At 43.7% G+C, this 16,408-nt stretch overlaps 2 protein-coding genes across 2 annotated transcripts in view; both read right to left on the bottom strand.

The window, feature by feature from the left end:
• Positions 1–6,845: 6,845 nt before the first annotated feature.
• hoxb5a (homeobox B5a) lies at positions 6,846–9,580 on the bottom strand. Its single transcript, XM_020608305.1, is given in 3 exon segments — positions 6,846–7,423; positions 8,784–8,839; positions 8,841–9,580. Coding segments are annotated over 3 exon segments (882 nt in total). The 5' UTR covers positions 9,419–9,580; the 3' UTR covers positions 6,846–7,175.
• A 3,650-nt stretch (positions 9,581–13,230) lies between these two features.
• LOC109964764 (homeobox protein Hox-B6a-like) overlaps positions 13,231–16,408 on the bottom strand; it is a 3,782-nt gene continuing 604 nt past the window's right edge. The window contains exons 1-2 of the mRNA XM_020608308.1: positions 16,206–16,408; positions 13,231–14,487 (exon numbers count right to left, since the gene is read on the bottom strand). The exon at positions 16,206–16,408 is cut by the window's right edge and continues 604 nt beyond it. Of these exons, the coding sequence (XP_020463964.1) occupies positions 14,201–14,487; positions 16,206–16,408 (490 nt within the window). The 3' untranslated portion in view covers positions 13,231–14,200. The remainder of the gene's footprint in view (positions 14,488–16,205) is intronic.

Genomic DNA, 16,408 nt, shown 5'->3' with positions numbered 1-16,408 from the left:
ATGGGAAACGCTAATAGATAAATAAAAGGCAGTCAGCTTGTAACTCCTTTCCCCGATGTTGTCGAAGTAAACACACGTACACAGGCGATGTCGGGAGACGTCTTCCCACTGCTGCGCCTGCGCTGCAGTGCGTGGCTCGAGCCTGTCTGCTGACCTTGTGGTGACTCCTTCTCGTGCATTATTCATGAAGCGTGGCCGCGCGGTTCACCCCTATCAGTATGCAGAAGACATCAAATGCCGATTTAAACGTAAAGCAATCACAGGAGGTGCTGCGAGGAGGGAAAATGGTTCCATCGTTTGTGTGTGTGTGCGTGCTTCATTGAAGGGGGGGGGGCGGTTATAGGATTGGAGCTTTTAAGCATCTCACTATGGTTGTACACAGGCTATAGAAGTCCAATAGACAAAAATGTCTTCTATCCAAATATAAACCCAGTTAACAAGCTCAAATGTAATGAAATCAAACCTAATTACCAAATTGGGACTGAACAAAAAGCAGCACATATTCCATGCCAGTGGTTTCTGTAAAAACACTACAACAGAATCTTCCCATGCCCGGGTCACTCACCTTTCTCTCTCACACTACTCTCGTACTCTGCCAATAAACCCAGCAAACACAACAAAACACACCTCACTTTACTCCCACACAAAGCCCGCGACTCTCTCACTCTCACACACCCTTTGCAATGAAAGAGGGCCCGTCGCATTAGTTACTCACCCCACTCATCATCACCAGCACAGAGACTGTAAAGCCAAACTCAGCGCCTTCTGACAGCCTCGACAGGTTCAAAGGAACAGCAAGCCTGTACACATAATACACATTATGCACATATTGCTGAGGAGAAGCGGCTCAGCAGGCTGGAGCTGCCCTGTGTACATAAACGGGAAACATGACACACAGCAAAAAACAAAGGAGCCCATACAAAGCTGCTGCGCCTTCCCTTGTCACAGCCCCTCTCACCAACCTCGACCAGAAAAAAAAAAAAGAAAAAGAAACTAGATTTGTGTCACCAGTGTCATGTCCCGTCCCCGTGCGTGTGTGTTGGGAAGGTGGGGGTGTTCCTGTATCAGGAGGAAGCTGATTAAAAAATTAAATCTGGAGTTTTTGCGCCTTCCTGTTTACTAAACTGAAACTTCCTCAAGGACCCCCGAGACACAGACCTACACAAGCGCGCGCGCGTGTGTGTGTGTTGGGGGAGGGTTGTATGAACCGCTATCGCACACCGGAAATACAAGATTCATTTTTGTCATACTGGGAAAGAGGCTGGTTGCATAACTCACACGCACACACACACATGTTGTTATATTATTTAAATGGCCTATTTTATATTAACATTTTATATATAAGTATATTATTTTATTTAGTTTTAAATAGAGCAAATGGTAATTAGAGTTATAGTCTATAAGACAATAAACCAAATAATTATTAAAAAAGAAAAGAGCTCCGTGAAATAAACAGATTTATAGCACTGGATTTGTTTTTCACACAGTACTACCCCAGTAGGATTAGGGGAAAATGATTTATGTCAGCATTAGGCCTACTGGTAAAGGCATTGGGATATCACCATAAAAGCTTTACATGGAAAAGTCAAACGTGGTGGTGTGTGTTTGAATTAAATGAACCTAACATTTCCCTTATTTAGTTACTAAAGAAAAGTTCACAGAGAAGAACTTCCTTGTTTTTCTTTCTCTCACTGGTGTCTGAATAATTTATGGTATCCGAACATGGCTCTAAATAACATTCTCGTGAAGCTTGTGAAAAATCATTGTGATGGCGGAGGGCAGCGCCAGGAATCCCAGGGCATAAATGCACCGGGGCAGGCTGGCTTAACTTTTAAAGCGAGCATAACAGATAATGAATTGGATTTAGAGAGCAGAGAGGGATTTCCGAAAGCACAATCCTCCTCTCTTCAAAGCGCAGGGTAGAAGACACTGGATTAACTGCGAAATGCCCTTAAAGGCTTCAGCAGAGCCTACTGTAAGAATGGGTTTTGTCTAGAAACATAAGAATGGGTTTTGTCTAGGAACACGTCAACAATACACTTCATTTGAGCTCTTAAATAGACCAAATAAAAACAGAAAAATAAAGTCCACTCACTCAAAGTCACAGGAAACTGAAAAATATCAATTTGTAGGCTAACACAGAATAGAGTAAGCAATGACAGCAAAATGTTCTCTAAATATCAGTGTATTGTTTCAGGGGGGAAAGTCCACTGTTAGCTTCATGCGAATATTTCAACCGTATGAAAGGGATTTCCTCTGCGAATTAAGGCCAGGTTATATTACATAATATTACTTTGGATTGCTTTTCAAATAAAATGTTAATTTATAAAATGAGTAGTAATAATTTAACATATGCCAGGCTGTGTCTAATGTTAATATTCTCTTGTATCCCAGTGCTGGGAACCATCCATCTCTCCGTACTTGGGCTTTGTCGGCCTCTTCAGGGCGCCATGTTGCGCTCAGGCCTTAACACAAACGGAGCTCTATTAATTTATTGTGACGTAGTTCCGTTAATGGCCAGTTTAACCAGAGGTGATAACAATCCACGGGGAAGGGTGATTGAACGTTTGAAAAGTTTGAAACTCCGCGCCCTGTACACCGGAATGTGAAGCCTCTGCCGAGCCACGAGACATTAAACAATTTACATGATGGATCTAAGTAATAAGAAACGAGCCGTGCGCGCGGCGAGGAAGACGTCCGCGTGACCGGCAGCCCAGCTGTTTGACAGCTTCAGTCCAGCGACAGACGACGAGGCCAAAGACTGAGGAGAGCTAATAAAGGTGTACAGGCTCCGTGGAAAGAGTCCGACACTGTAGCTACTATTAACACCTCCACTTTCCACAACACGGGGGATAAAGTTTCTGATTTGACATTTGAGCTGTGTCCAAAATGTATTGCTGTTGGTTTGAGCCAACAGCCAGATAGGGTATCACATTCTCAGACATGTTGCTTCGGATTATCTTGTTCCTCTTTAAAAGGATTTGTTTTCCATTGGCCTTAGTGTTTAATTAATGTTCTTACGTATCGGTGTCATTTTTGAATGACATGCTTTAAATGTAGCCTTTTACATTTCTATAAGAGTGTTTTAACAAAAATTGTTGGTGGCACTGATCTAATTAGTATTGGAAAAATCCAATTAATATTTAATACTGTTCTGTCAACACGGCCGGTCTGAACTAGTTCCTTTCACATTTGTCTTTTATGTTGTTTAAGAATAATTTGGGTGTTAAATGGTGTGTCACAGTGAAGGCCTTTGCTGATTGTAAGATGACTTTACTGTCACACAACGTTTTTTTTTCTGTCATGTGGTTTAAATGTGTGACTGATGGGTTTAATCTGGAGTGTTTATTGCATTAGTGTGCCACTGATGTTTGCATGTTATCACTGTATTTGTCACTGTTCCATATGTGTCAATAATTCCCCTAATATTTGGTTCCGTGTTGTGGTGCTCCTCGCCTTCATAAAGCTCAGTAGCACTTGATATAATATTTTATGAGACAGCACAATATGTTAAAGGTAGTCTGGGATTTCTGGAGCTGCTTTACGTTTGGGGATTTGTAAGTTCATTTGGGTCTAGTTTGGTTTGGTTAGTTTTGGTCTGCAACAGAAAAGCTGAATTAAATTGAACACACATGTGGAGTCAAACAGGCCAAAGCTTTAGCGTCAAATAACCTGCAAGGACTCTAATGGTGAGACTTGGGAATGTTTGTATCTAAGATGCTTTTCTCTCACACCCATCCGGCCTGGAAAATACGAGGACGGGGGAAGGACAAATATTTCCTTGTGCCCAGGGAAGCATATCACTAAAGACTCTGTGTGTGTGTGTGTGTGTGTGTGTGTGTGTGTGTGTGTGTGTGTTGGTTAGCACATATGAACATTTCTCCAAACCTTCAAACCCTTTCTACGCACACGAAGGCTGTACGTAAAAGCGACAGAACAAACATGTAATAATAAGAAACATTTCTTTGTCAAACGCGCTGCCAATAAAAGAGATGAGGGATGAAATATGACTTGGGTTTAAAACATGATTAATATATTTTCCCCTTTGAAGAAGAAGTTAAGAGATCACGAGGCAGATCAGTTTCACCCCTTCAAAAGTCAGGCAAAGAACAATCAACAAAGTGTGATTTGTGACTCAGGTCACGAGCCTTTCATTGCATGCATTATTTAAGAACTCCAACAAGTCCATTTTAAAACATTTAAGAGGAAAGAACCGCACGGTAAACCTGAAACTCATCTCAGGCAGCTTTAGCGTCAGAATGACGCTCTCCCCTTTTCCTCTATTTTACTTTGGCCGAGGTAGTTTTCACACACACACACACACACACACACACACACACACAAATGTGCAACCACTGTATGCATGTAAACCACTCTTCTCACTGCCAGCCACTACTCCACACTGAGTCTCATGTATGCCATCATTACACACGTACGCATACACACGCATGGGGGCTTACACAAAAGCACGCACGGATACGGGCGCGCATACGTACAGCATATCGCCCCACCTATGACGCCACCACCGTGGCTCGGCCCGGACCAGCCACAATAACGAATCTCAAATATCTGGAACACACCGGAGCAGTAATACAGCAGCAGTACAGAGTGAGTGAGTGACATGCTAATCACACAGCTCTCTCTCTCTGTCTTCACCACCCCCCCACACCCTTCCCTCTCTACTTAGCCCCCACTTACAGGCAGCCTTCAGAAACTACTTACTGTGGGTCCTGACTCTTGCTCTTTACCGGAGTCCCAGCGTTCAGACCGAAGCTCGCCGGACTCCGAGTGTGAACCAGAACAAAAGTGCGGCCGATAGTAGTGGCCTGATCTCTCTCTCTCTCGCACACATACACACACTCCCTCTCTCTCCCGGACTGTCTCTACTTTACTGACCCCTTTAGGATCCCCGCGAAGCCGTTAAACCGTCACTTGCTTTCTAGAATGTGAAATATATAGTACATTGTCAACTCCCCAAAACCATAAAACTAACTTTATGGACCCCACGTGACCAGAGGAGAGCCAGTGAGAGGTATCAGTCTGAGACCAGGCCTGATCTTTACGATCCAACTTGGAGATAAAAACCATCATCCGTTTGACATGTAAATGTCATAGCTTCCTTCTTTTATATAGTTTAGCCCAAAGCAAAAGGGGCTTCGCTTTACAAAAATATCTCAACACACATACACAGACAGGAGGCAGGAGATAGAGGTTGTGTCCAAATGAGGCTCGGAGCAGGACCTGAGCCTGTATGAACAGAGAAGCTACAGCAGCATTAGCCGGTGAGTTTAAAAGTTCATTTGTTTGTTTACAGCTGGAAACCAGGAGAAGGTAATCTAATTTGGCCGGGAGAGACCGCCGCTGGGACGGAAAACGGAGGCCGTTTAGAGCAAAACTGATCACCGAGGGGAGGTTGTTGTCTTGTCAGACTTGGTCAGCGGTGATGAAAATTAGCCTGACTGTGTATGTGTGTGAGTTTTATCCAGCTTATGCAGTGATTGGTGAGCTCGGCGCTTTGATGCTGTTAGATGGTCACAAGGTAGTCGCCTTGGAAATGTTGTGTTCAGGGTTCAAGTCAGGTATGGAAAATTGAGGACAGGCCTCTGGTCAGATGTTTACGTCTTTACTGCTCAGAAAAAAAGTACGTTTTCCCCCCCACAACCTGGCGTTTTCTAAAACTGGGAGCTAACAGTTAGTTTGCATTAGATTTTGCTCCTAGCAGGTAGTGAAAGGAAACAAATCAACCGAGAATTTTCTGTAAGAATTGGAGTCGGATTGGACAAGTAACCCACACCTACAGAAGGCTTGCGCTCTGATGCCCTGCACGTTTTGTTTGTTTGCTTTTTAGCCAAATACATTTTCTAATGTGACACATTGACCTCAGTGTTTGGCAGTTCACAGCTGATGCTATCAGATGCAGCTTTGCATTGACATATGACTAACAATCATTTCATAACGGAGACTGGCACAAAGGTTCCTGGGCTGAATTGTCTGTGGCGGACACTGCCCCTCCACAACCTGAGCGTTTGACCAAATGCCATGGTTTCCAACCCCATGGAAGCCATTTGTGCGGCAGCTTAGTACACAGCGAGTTAAGTCTGTTTGCTTTTGATGACCAGTATGAGAAACTTTATTATTATTATTTTACTCCAAGGTACAAACAAATACAAAAAGCTTATTGGCAGAAAGCTCACAGGCCTTACAGGACGGTAGCGATTTCCCCTAATGCGCACGCTCACCCAGCCAAACTCACACATTCACGCGCGCACACACAGGCATACAGCAACTACAAACTGGCCACATTTAAAAATGTCAATATCTATGTACATCCTTTCTGAAACGTAGATCCAGTAATTACAGTAATAACAACAATAATATACAGTTACATTTTTTTGGAATAAAAGAGCTATACACAACAACATTATGGATGGACACGGAGATGTAGGCAGGGCTGTTTTGCTTGCTGACTGCTTGTTTTTCTGACAAACACACACTCAGTGAAAGGAGCATATTTAAATGGAAAGAAACCGACAAAGAGGGAGGGAAGGGATCTCAAACTAATGGGTTATAAACGCGTTACCGGCAGTAAATAACTTACAATAAGAGCTCACATGCTAACTTTTATCGAAAGCACTTTGTCAATTACAAAACATCGCACTTGACACAAAAACGATAGGCCTATTTAGACATTAAACAACAGGTAGGTAGCAAGGTTGTAAGGTAGGACGTCGGTAGAAACGTTAGGTAGTATATTCATCCTGGACTCCTGTCCCGGATTTTAAAAAGACAACAACATACAAGAACACTGTATTTCTTTCCCCTTTTTCTACTTTTTTGTTGTTTTTTTTTTTTTTTGTTGACAAGAGCAAGTACCACAGTCATTTTTATGTTGCCCTAAAACATCAAACACCACCATGCCGAACAAATAAAAAGTGCTGTGCTGCTGTACAATACTCAGGCGATAACAGGAAAGTGTTGGAATCTGTGATAGTTTCTTCATCACCCTCTTCTTCTTTTGAGCCCTTACTTGCTGGCTTCTCCTGTTGTCTTTTGTGATTTTCTTCAAGTTTTCCTAATTTTTTCAAACTGTTTTGTCTCTTGTTTCCCTTCTGGGAAGCCTGTAGTAACATTTCCAAACAGATGGATGGATGGCTTTTTTTTTAATGGGTTGATTTTTAGGGCTGGAAGGCGCTGCCTGCGGTGGCGAGGCTCATGCTTTTCAGTTTATTGTCCTTCTTCCACTTCATCCTCCGGTTCTGGAACCAGATCTTGATCTGCCGCTCCGTGAGGCAAAGCGCGTGCGCAATCTCGATCCGTCGCCGTCGCGTGAGGTACCGGTTGAAATGGAACTCCTTCTCCAGCTCGAGCGTCTGGTAGCGGGTGTACGCCGTCCGCGCCCGTTTCCCGTCGGGGCCTGTCATATCTGAGGGTTTGGAGCGGACAGAATGGTGTTAGGGAGCGTGTCTGGACGCATCAACATGTGACAATAACGGGTGAGCGTGTAGAAATGCACACAAACAGTAGGTGGACAAAGCACCAACAAACAATTTGCAGTACTCTACGGTGCAGCCCAGTAAAACAGAACAACCAGCTGTTCTAAAAGGCTCAACAACTGTATGACGGAATATTATAATTCACAAACATGTACTGTGTCCATCCCTTATATACACACCACACACATACACACACTACGGAATCAACGTGCGTAAAGGCACAACAGTGGTGCGTAAAACTGTCCTTTATCCAAACAGCAATCTTTCTTGATACATTTTATTCCTGCCATTTCCACTTCGGAGCCTGTGCTAAAAGATTTGCTTTTATTTGGCACATTTCTGTTTTCTTTTTTAAGCACCAGCCCTCACTCCTCACCATTCCCCTCTCTATATTTTCTTTCTTTCTTTTCACTCCAGCTAGCTCCCGTCAGGATTTTATTGCCCCGTACTCTGCCTCCACTCCCCAATAAAGTTCCCACATGTAATAAAGCTTCACATTTCAAAGGAGTAAAAAGCTTCCAAAGCCTTTCTGGCCTCTCTTTCTTTTCTCCCTCTTTTTCTTTTCTTACCCAGCTCAGTCTGCGCTCCTCAGCCTGTTGGGCTTTGCTACCCACTTTGGCTCTCTTCTGACAGATTTATGACACTTTTGTGGAATTTGCCAAAATAAAAAAAAGAGGGAGAAAAGACAGAGGGGGCAACCATCCGGCGTCCCTAGCTTCTATACAGGAGGGAAATGTAAAACGAATCGCACCCCGATGGACTAACAAAATACATGAATACCCATTTTTCAACTGTTTACCAGAGGGTTGCCAGATGTCCTTTTAAGTTACTTTCTGATTTCCAAATTAAAACATAGATAAATAATGAAATTCCGCACAACTCTTTATATTCATAAAGCCGAGACGCAAAATAAAACAGATATTTTGTACTTTTCAGGCTCAAACACCTGACTGATTTTTGATAGTAATAAGAAAATATGAAATTGACTGAGTTGGAAATGGCTTGGCGAGGAATCGTGTCTAATTGTGTGTCTTTTTCAGCTATTCTCCAGCAGCCAGTTTATTCAAATCAAATGAAAGCAGCAAAAAGGCTGCTGAATCTTTAGTGTGTGTACAAAGAGGCACAGAGCACCATGCGTCCCTATGTAGCTTCCATAAGCACTGAACTGTCACCAGCAGCCTCTGTCCAAACATAAAGCCTAAAATCTATAAAGCCAGCATTGTGAATATTATCTCCCTGGAACGTCTAGGATACACAAAAGTAAGCTGTAAACATGAGAGCAGCATGTACCATGGCTAATGTGCAGTTTTCTCATCCAGGGGAATATCTGTGGTGCCTGAGCGTTGCCCGGTCCTCTGTGGCGGGTTGCTGCCGTGGCCGGCGTCCCTGTTGTGCTGCAACTCCTCGGTCTCTGGCGACGCATCGCCCAGCTCGGTGAAATGCTGCACCGTGCCGCCGCCGCCACCCCCGCCGGAGGAGTTGGACAGGTTTGGAGGGCTGAGATTACCGCTTCCTGGTTGCTCCGAGCGGGGAGACGAGCTCTGTGCGCCCCGCTTGGTCTCTCCACTGGTGTGTGACAGGAGGGAGTCTGCCGCTGAAGCAAGGGAACAGCTGGACGGCTGTCTGAAGCCCCTGTCTGAAGCAGGGGAGCCGAAGCCCCGGGAGTCCCCGACGACCGAGCCGCCTCCGAAGTGTCCTCCGGTGTTGGCGGCACTGCTACTCCCCCCTCCCCGGTTGGTGATGGTCAGGTCCATGCCATTGTAGCTGTAGCCATAAGAGCCCGTCGCATGGTGCATGGTGGCGGAGGAAGAGTCCCTGTATGTCCCGCCGTTCATTGCGCCGCTGCTGGTTCCATAATTTAGCAGTTGATAGTCGGGGCCATTTGGGTAGCGCCCCGAGAACGAGTTTACAAAGTAAGAGCTCATTTAGGTTGTTTTAGAGAGTTGCAGGCTTACACTTGAGTACTAAGGGGCGCTTGATTTGTTAGATTTCTCTTGGTCGTTATAACGCGGGTAGTTTCAACGATTTATGATGTATTAGTGAATTATGGCGTTGCACTGTACTTCGTTTTTAGCTATGTATGTGCCGTCCAAATATGGGGGTGGGGTGGTGTGTGTGTGTTTGTTGGATGGAGCTGTGTGTGTGTGTGTGTGTGTGTGTGATGGGGAGGTGAGGGGTGAGGTGAGGGAGGAGAGAGACTGAGAGAAGGAGGGGGGGCGGTCACGTGCTTTTGTTGACCAGTCGTAAATTCTCGCCGATGACTTTGGAGAGGTAATTCATGCTCTGAGGTTTCTAATGATGAAGGGATGGGCGGGGGAAGCGCGCTCTCTCTCTCTGTTTCACCCTTTACTCGGCTGCTGGGGGTGCCGGGGGTGAGCTCAGAGCGCCACCTACTGCAGATATAATTTATTGCACTGATTAAAAAGACAGAAGGAGGGCGACAGGGAGAAACTCCAAAAAGAGTCTTTGAGAGCTGTTACACAAAATGATGTCTCCTCAACTTTCTCTCCCCCACCGCATGTGTGTGTCTCATCAGTCAGGCCTGTTAATTGACCTTTGCTTAGGCTGGAAATTAGGTGCCAGTGACCATAAACCATAAAATAACTAACAATAAATAATAGTGCAGTATTTAACACGGCAGACAAACCAATAAAAACAAGCTCCGGATACTTCTTCCCACCTTCAGTTTTGAGTTTAGGGAGCAGTGTGTGGAAGAGGTGAACTTTTCCATCCACATTTTGGCCTACACAAATATTATTAATAATAATAATAATAACAATAGACAAGTAACAATAAAAAAAACCTCAGTGATGTTCCTGCACAATAAATGCTGAGCCTTCTTGCGTCATTCTTTGACCGATACAGTGATGTGATCAGGGTCGGGTGAAGCCTGCCTCCATCAGTCATACACCACAGTCAAAAAGAGGATTCCTCTTGTATTTTGGTTGAGATATCATTTACCAAATCATCAATAAGCAATTTCTTCACCTTATTCATTAAGTAGGGGCCTCAACAACCAAAAATCAACTCCGTTACAATTCTATCGTGTCAGTGTTTCACAATGCTCCCACTTGCTGACATACCCTCCCTGCTGCAGTAGTCGTCTTCCACAGATATCACAGCCTATTAGAATCAATGTACTTTTGACTCTTTCGTCAGCCAGGCAGTATGTTGACAGAAAACTGACCAAGACTTTGATAGATGACTTGTTTGGCCTACAACTGTGCTTCTTTCTTTCTCTTGCTTGTCTGCCTGTCTGGCTCTCTCATCTCCCCTCCCTCGCTTCTTCTCTTTGCAGCCCCTCTTGCAGCTGCACAGAAATGGTAAACTTGATCTGTGATGTCCAAACTGCATGGGAATCTACAGATTTATGATTTGTTGACTCATGGGTTAAGATGCATTTCAGCCAGGTGTGTGCGTGTGTGTGTGTGTGTGTGTGTGTGAGTGTGTGTGTGTGTGTGTGTGTGTAGATGCAGACCACATTTTAGCAGCTCACACACTGAGCGTTGGCAGCAATTGGAATGGAAACCATCTTGAAAATGTGAAAGTAACCAGGCATGAGCTACAAAATGAGGCAACAGAGGGCTAAGGATTCTTGAAACAGATACCAGATTTATTATTTTACCTACAGGAGTTTGGATATCAACACTAAATCATAAGAGTGCTGGCCTGAAATAGGCCGAAAGGCTTAAAAACAATTGTACCAGGAATGGCCTGTACGCCGCAGCCACAGAACGTAGGAGGCACTGACCCAGTTCCTCTAATTATATTTAGATAAGCAAAACCCCTTTGAATATTTTTACCATGAAACAGCATGCTGAACACTGTGGTGCAAACGTGATTCCACTCTTTGAGATAAGACAGGTCAATGCTTCTCATTCAAGTAGATTTTAGCACAGAATACAACATTTCAAAACAGCTGAACATTCAAATGTTGTACTTGATATTACTGTTGTGTTTCTGTATTACATTTTCTTTGTGTACTGCTCTCCGTTATTATTCGTTTTTTCTTTTCCTGTCATATAAATGTTATGATAAAATGCTGCAGTGTATGTGTGTGTGTGTGTGTGTGGGGGGGTTGGGGGGATTATATTTTAACTGAAGTTGAAATGGTACATATTTCTTCTATCTTATTTTCTAATGAGACTCAACTCATAAAGTCAGAACATTCAACAAAGCAGCTTTTCAAAACTTTGCAGAGGAACAAGAGTTCTGGTGGACAATATGATGCATATAAAAACTAAAGAAGCCTAAGATTCTTTGCCCAAAATATGAAAAGCCCTAAACCGCAGACAGAGTGTGCAGTTAATGTGTGCTAGTCGGTAAAATGAGCCCTCTGGGTCACAGTGAAACCATTTCCACTGTGTTTAACATAGAACATCTGCCAGCATGTACAGCAGCCCTACTCTCTGTGGGAATCGAAACACCAAACCCTGGCATGGTCACAGCCAAAGAAGAGGCCTTTACATTAACTGCACAAATCAAACTTTCTGCCTGTTCCACTGCTTAAACTCTACCAAATAATATTTCAGTGAGATCACTCAGCGGTGAGTCTAAGTGAGTCTTACTGCAGAACAACAGTGATTTTCATAGCTTCTTGCACCAAATGAAACCATATTAAATGTAAACTCCCTGATTCCCTGCCCTGCACACTGGCTGCTGACGGTGTTTTATTTTTCTCAGCATGGTACTTATTTACTGAGAACCCTTGCCATCTATTACACTGGCACTCTGCCCTACAACTGAACAAGCGTTTATTTCCAAACTTAATATATCAACTCCAGTTCAGTCTGGTCAAGACAACAAGTGGAGTAGTACTGGATGGGATGGAAGGCTGCAGCACATGCGTCTCCCCACTATGATCAAACAAACAAAGGAAAATAAATAAATAAAATGAAATAAAACATGCATGACAATAGGAGTTTTTTGTGTCAGTGTGTTGTTGATAAACCTACTCCAAATATAAACAGAATTGTTATTACAGAATATAATTATGCTCCTTATTACCTGCATAGTATTGATTTTGAGTGTTTACTTTACTTTATTAAGATAAAGTTTCTAGGAAAGCTAAGTGTTTATAATATAACAGTGTATACAACACATCCAGTACATGTTACCCAGTGTCCTCATGGCGCGTTTCCTGTTTGATTCCTAGTTGATGCTAACGCTGTTATTGTTGGCGTTCATGTGTCAACGTTGATCATTCTTGGCAAAAAATAAATAAATAAACACATTTAGAGAAAACACATCTTGCTCTTATACGCGCGTGCGCCAGGGAACCTCAAGACTTCGGAGATATGGAGCGTGCGCGCGCTCACTTAGGGGACTCGTAGAGTTCAAAGGGTCACGAGGACATTGTCCACTTTGTCTGGGTGAAGTGTCTGTGTATATGTGTGACGTGTCTGGCTGGTCGGCTCGAGGCCAGATCAACTTTCTCTCCCCGCGGTCTGGTCATCAATTAGGTCAGCGCGCGGTCAGCAGCAGCTCGCGCCCCTTGTCACTTCCCCTCCGCAACGCCGTGCGAGCTTACTTAAATATGCGCGTGCATACTCATACAAGTAAAACGCTCAAAGGTGAAAATCGTAAAATAAAACCTTCTCAATGCTCACTTTTGGTTCTGAACTCAAATATCACTGTTTGTGTGGGTCCGAATAAAATAATAAACAAATGATCAACTACAGAAATAAATAAAACTCTCTCCATACATTCTTTACATTTTATTGAACAATTCTCATAGGTAGTATACGGAATTACGTGACAAAAAACACTAACATAAACAAACAATGTAAAAATTCTTAAAATATACACTTTCCTGAACGTTTAGGTAGTTTGGAGATAACATCAGTAGGTTAACAACCCCTCTTTCTATAGTGTAAAACAGCTGGAAAGGTTAAATTACCCCCACCCCCCACCCACAATTACATTATTTTCACCTCACAAGGTGATTCTTTTTTTTTACTTGCGTATTTCTATACAGTTTAAATATGAACACCATATGACACATACATTTTAAAAATAGCCTAGCTATTCTTCCCCACGTCGTTGTGTGCATGAGCGCGTTTGCACATGTAAATGAAGGTAGGCCTATAATACACACAACACGTTTACAAAGTAAGAAAAGAACAGTTCCAAGTCGAGTCCTAAAGCTTCAAAACAAGTGCCTGACAGATAGGAAGTACATTTGACAAAAATAAAAACTAAGTAGAATTAACAATTAGGTGGTTTTTCTTGGAATGCAACAAGACAGTGTATCTTAGAACAGCTTGTAGCCGGTGGGTGGCTGGTTATTTCTTTATTGTATTTTCTAATGCCAAAGCCTGCCCAACCACCACTGTTGCTGTTTCTCTTTCCCCCGTTTCTTCGTTTCATTTGTCCTTTCCACAGTCTCGCAGTTGCTTCTCCAGAGTCTTAAACAGATGATTTCCCAATTTTCAGACCACACGGAGAAACAAATATGGTTTGTGAAATGCAGTTGGAAATATTTTTAGGTGGGTGCTGATATTAGAGGGATCACAAAGGAATTATCTTTCCCCTCTTCATTTCCTCATCCCTTCTGGCTAAAAAAAAAAAGAAAACATAGGTGACTTTTGTCCCGGAGTTTCCTCACCAGACAAACGTTTGGAATAACTTTGAGACAGGGAGGGGAAAGGAATAATCAGCATGCCTTTTCATCCACACTCCTCTTTCTCTTTGATCTGTTTTTTCTTTCACTCCGTCCGTTTCTCCTCTTCCTCCGCACCGTTCACAGTGGAAGAAGAGGAGGAGGCGGATGACGACGAGGAGGAGTTGATCAGCTTGTTCTCCTTCTTCCACTTCATCCTTCGGTTCTGGAACCAGATCTTGATCTGTCGTTCAGTGAGGCACAGCGCGTGCGCGATCTCGATCCGCCGCCGCCGCGTGAGGTACCGGTTGAAGTGGAACTCCTTCTCCAGCTCGAGCGTCTGGTAGCGCGTGTAGGTTTGCCGGCCGCGCCTCCCGGGGCTGCCGAAGGTCCCTGCCGGAGAAGGAAAGACAGAGGAGGTTACAGTTCAACCAAAGCAATGAGCTTTCTGGTGCCAATAAAGACACAGAGTGAGTCACCTTCAGGGTCGCGTGCCCTCTCAGTGCATTAAAACCATGCATTCTCGTTGAATGTGCTGATTTTGGTCACGTTAATAAGCTATAATTCATCAGGTTCTCCAAACTGAGCATCAGTAAACTTAGAAAAAGCAGGTGTCCCATTTGAAAGTGTGCGCTGTGTTGCTGATTCACAGACAGACCCAGTTACGGTTTGTTATAAAGACCATGAAATCTCATAATCTGACTTTATAATTTCACTCAAATGTTTGGTCCAGCCAATAATAATAATAATAATAATAATAATAATGGCAGTGGGTCTTCCCCCCAGTGAGGATCAGCCTCCTCTCCTCTGACTCTCACTAACAGTATTTTGGCTCCCAGTGGTAAACAAATCGCCATGTTATCAGTTTAGCAGCCTCAGCTTCGGTATCGATCTGAGAGGCCGAGCATGGATGGAAACCCACACGCTGCTCAGGGCACCTATCTAAATCTAAATATCCATAAATAAAAACTCAGCCAAACCGGATTATGGAGGAGCACTCAGGGGCTCTGTGCCACTCTGTTCTCTCTCCAGCTGCCATTTACATCTTCAGCTGTCACTTATATCCCGCGCTGCGTTTCATTCCCTATATATTTCTTTGCGGCGGAGCCTGTTTCCACCTCATCTGTCATAACTCGGAATGTCCTGCAGGGTTTTGTACAGCAGTAGCTCTGCATCATCCACCATTACTCACTCCATTCTCAACAAGCCGCTTTTCTCCGTTAAACAAAGACACTGGGGTTTGCTACTGCTGAACTTGCACAACAGTGATTTTACTCTTTGGTTTAAGTCACAAAACAGCGTAAAACAGGACAAAACTATGTTAATTTAGGGGTGAAAGAAAGAAATAATCTCCTCCTTAAGCTATCTCTGAACCTGGCAGCGTTAGTAGGCCTGATTAGTTTATTTAATATCATTGTTCTCTTATGAATAAATAGTGCATAACTCTGCCTGCGCTGCAGGGTTAACACAAGTCTGCAGATTGTTCATGACAGAATTTAAGCTGCGAAAAAAAGAAATAAAAACATTTTTGAAAAGCTGCTGGAGAGGTTATATCATTCTTTATCAGCAGAGGAATATAAAGCTTAGAAAGGAACATTTTCTCCGTGACTGTCAGGGGGTGAATATGCATTTTTTTTCCCGTCTCATATTTAATTTCTTGCTCACAGAGCAAAGCTGGGCACCATCAAAATTAAAGTTTAAAGTAAGAATAGCAACAATGAGGCAGAGACAGTTAGATGGATAGCTGAGTAGAAGCGACATGCTCTTAGTTTCCTTTCTATCTATCTTTTTATCTGTCCCTTGTTTTCACCCACAACACTCTCTGACAGGCTTTTCCTCTCATTTTCTTCCCCCCGCTCGGTAGCAGCCTCGGTCAGCAGGTCACATACAGTAACAGGAGATAAAACCCAAACAAACCCGCTTTATGACGGACAATAAAATACTGAGCACATGACTGAGTGGCAGGCCAACAAACGGAGATTTTAAAGCGGAGGAGGAGGAGGAAAAGAGAAAGGAAAGACAGCAGAGGGGCTGACAGAGGAAACAAACGTCAGTTTTATGGCGGGGATCATAAAATATTCAAGAAGCAGGAATTAGAAGAAGACACTCACCGTTGCACGCGTTCATCCGTTGCATCCACGGGTAAATGGGGGTTGACGCCGCTTGCTTGTCCTCCATCGTTTCACCGAACAGCCCCTTCCCACTCAGCCCCGCGCACTCCGCTTTACGGTGCATGCCGTCCTGGCTCAACGCGAGCTGTTCCTCCAAGCTGCACGGGTGCTCCTTGTCCCGGTAGAAGCTCGTGGCTGTCCCA

This window comes from Monopterus albus, unplaced genomic scaffold (assembly GCF_001952655.1).
Source record: "Monopterus albus unplaced genomic scaffold, M_albus_1.0 scaffold92.1, whole genome shotgun sequence".
In the NCBI taxonomy this organism is placed as follows: Eukaryota; Metazoa; Chordata; class Actinopteri; order Synbranchiformes; family Synbranchidae; genus Monopterus; species Monopterus albus.
Note: the sequence above shows the minus strand (reverse complement) of the source record. Positions and strands in the feature narration are given on the sequence as shown.